Here is a 3,190-nt window from a genome sequence, read left to right as displayed (position 1 = left end):
ATGATTACAGTAACACTGCTCATATTCTTGAAAATACAGTTCATTAAAGACACTACCATGAGTTTCTCTAAACCTGAAAGAACCAGTGACTGCTGCCACCACCACTATACAGGTAATAAACCAGGAAAATCTTACAAATAAATACCAAACAACTTTTTAAAAATTTTGTTTTGAGACAGAGTCTCGCTCTGTTGCCCAGGCTGGAGTACAATGGTGTGATCTCGGCTCACTGCAACTCCGCCTCCTGGCTTCAAGTGGTTCTCCTGCCTCAGCCTCCCAAGTAGCTGGGATTACAGGCACCTGCCATCATGCCTGGCTAATTTTTGTATTTTTAGTAGAGACGGGATTTCACCATGTTGGCCAGGCAGGTCTTGAACTGCCGACCTCAGGTGATCCACCAGCATGGGCCTCCCAAAATGCTGGGATTACAGGCGTGAGTCACCACTCGGCCCGCTCACTCTATTAAACCTTGCAAGGGCCGAAGGGAAAAGGGATTTTTTTTTTCTCCATCTGTGGCTAAATGCCACCTTCTTGGGTTCTGCTGAGTTTTCCTGAGTCCCTGTAGCACATTCCCTGCCCTCACAGCAGATGTCTTAGTGGCAAGGCTGTCCAGACACCAAACACACATTGTACAATTCACTTTATTTCTACTCTTCCTGCATCTCACCAGAGAGCAAATGGTGGAGATATCTAACAAAAAGGCACACAGGATTGTGGAGTTCTACGAGGGTAATCATATCAGATTTTAGGATTTATAAGCGTAGACATAAATTTTGGAGACATGTGGCTCTCATTCCCTATCTGTTAACTCTATATAATGTATAAATTAATGCAAATTAAACAACAGAAAAGGGATAAAGGCATTAGTATCTCGTACCCAAAAGCTTCCAACTACAGTACCATAACATTATTTCCAAAATTGACGGTATCTTTACCAATCCAGATATGGATTTTGCAGATAAAGTTTGGCGTTTAAGATTCACATTCCTGTAACAAATGCCTGCTTAAGAAATTTGAATTTTTGAATGAAAATACGTTTCATCAATGTGAAAGTGTGTGTTAAGTGATTTGGAAGGCAAGAAATTGGCAGCAAAGGCACAAACTAAAAAATAAAATGATTTTTATTTAGTTTTTTGGAAATATAACAAAATAATTGGCAAAAACCAAATCAAAACAGAACCAAAAAAATGTTATATGAGTGATCATCTCCAAGCACAACAGCATTTATTAATGAATATAAAAAATATATTTTATTATTTGTATTTGCTTTTCCCCCAGATTTGACTACATGGATAGTTTTAGAAGCTTGAGTTCCTAAGATAATTCCACAGCTACACTGGCTACTACAATGTGACTGAGTGAGGTTAGGGAAATATCCTTGGGGATTCTGAACAACTAGACCCTTAGAAACTTAAAAATAACAGGTGCTTTCATTAGGATCCTTCTAACATGGAAAAAATACAGCCATTGTCCATTAAAACACAATCCAATTTGGGTACAAGTACTCTTCAGGTTTTCTAAGTACCCCACCTGAATAATAAGACTAGGCCACCATATTTTCTGGCAACTCAGCTTAGTCATTGCCATCTTCCTAATTAGCAGCCTCCCAAGCTGCACTAAAACTGGGATTAACAACACCAAAGATAACATGTTCTTGACTTTTCTTCCTAGAAGTAACACATTTTTGACCTTTATTCCTAGAAGTCAAAGGGCTCTTCAGGTAGGAAAGGTCAGGAGGTTTTGCATCAAGCTTGCCTTCACACTCACTATTAGTGGAAGGGCTGTGAAATCTACCCATCGCACACCTGTATTCAGTGTTTGAGTGTACTTACCCTTCAACACACAAGGAAGTTAGAGTAAATTAACAAGTCACTCTGGACCAAGCCCCTCAAAACAGAGGCAAATCTGGTGAACCAAGGTCATTCACTGCCTGTGGCAAAAACCTCAGTTCACCTAAGTCCTTTCTTGAAGAACCACATTAATCTGATTCAAGAGGCACCTCTGGCCAGCACAGAGCACAGAAGGAAAGCATAACTTCAGGGTAGGGAAATGCCACATGGAATTCAGAAGTTGCAGTTTAGTCTACAGCAAAAGATGGCACCATCGCTAATATTTAGAGCTGGAAAGAGCGTTGGCTGGACCACACTCCTGGAGCATCCTTACTAACGCAGCTTAACAGCAGTTGCCCAGATGTCGTTGCTGGGGAGCGGGGGAAGGACCCATCCTTGGGGAACGAAGTTGCCTTTGGGATGATCGGATGGCACCAGGTACTGATCCCAATCATGCCTTAATAAGAACATTGTAGAACTATTTATTTCTGTTTTATTTCAAATAAGATGTTCAGCAACTACATATTCTAAGACTTAGCTTTCAAATGACTGATATACTAACCTATTACAGAACTTGATTTCTAGTAATCAAGAAAATGACTACACTTTTTTTTTTTTTTTTTTTGAGATGGAATCTCACTCTGTCGCCCAGGCTGGAGTGCAGTGGCCAGATCTCAGCTCACTGCAAGCTCCGCCTCCCGGGTTTACGCCATTCTCCTGCCTCAGCCTCCCGAGTAGCTGGGACTACAGGCGCCCGCCACCTCACCCGGCTAGTTTTTTTTTTTTGTATTTTTTAGTAGAGACGGGGTTTCACTGGGTTAGCCAGGATGGTCTCGATCTCCTGACCTTGTGATCCGCCCGTCTCGGCCTCCCAAAGTGCTGGGATTACAGGCTTGAGCCACCGCACCCGGCCTACATTTCTTAAATGTACACATAAAAGGAGGAAAAACTCTGAAGAACTTATAGCCTTATGGATAACCAAATAATAAAGTCAATCCTCATTATTTACAGATTCTGTATTTGCATATGTGCCTACTAACTAAAATTTATTTGTAGCCCCCAAATCATCACTTGTAGCTCTTTCATGGATACTCGTAGACACACAGAGTGGCAAAAAAATCTGAGTCATGAAAATGAACTGTTCCCAGCTGAAATCAAAGAAGGCAATACTTAGTCTGCCTTCTTGTTTTCAGCTCATACTATTAATATAAATGGGTTATTTTCTCTATTTAGTGCCACATTTTCCATATTTTTGCGCTTTTTACTGATGACTTTACTGTTTAAAATGGCCCTAAGTGTAGTGTTCCTAATGGCAAGAAGGCTGTGATGTGCTTTGTGGAGAAAGTGTGTTAGGCGGCCGA

At 41.0% G+C, this 3,190-nt stretch overlaps 1 protein-coding gene across 1 annotated transcript in view; it reads right to left on the bottom strand.

Annotated features, from left to right (window-relative positions):
• Window positions 1–1,245: 1,245 nt before the first annotated feature.
• Window positions 1,246–3,190, bottom strand: part of PDCD7 (programmed cell death 7) — a 16,913-nt gene continuing 14,968 nt past the window's right edge. The window contains exons 6-7 of the mRNA XM_011940562.1: window positions 1,683–2,286; window positions 1,246–1,650 (exon numbers count right to left, since the gene is read on the bottom strand). Coding sequence (XP_011795952.1) covers window positions 2,163–2,286 — 124 coding nt within the window. The 3' untranslated portion in view covers window positions 1,246–1,650; window positions 1,683–2,162. The remainder of the gene's footprint in view (window positions 1,651–1,682; window positions 2,287–3,190) is intronic.

This window comes from Colobus angolensis, unplaced genomic scaffold (assembly GCF_000951035.1).
Source record: "Colobus angolensis palliatus isolate OR3802 unplaced genomic scaffold, Cang.pa_1.0 Scaffold19, whole genome shotgun sequence".
In the NCBI taxonomy this organism is placed as follows: Eukaryota; Metazoa; Chordata; class Mammalia; order Primates; family Cercopithecidae; genus Colobus; species Colobus angolensis.
Note: the sequence above shows the minus strand (reverse complement) of the source record. Positions and strands in the feature narration are given on the sequence as shown.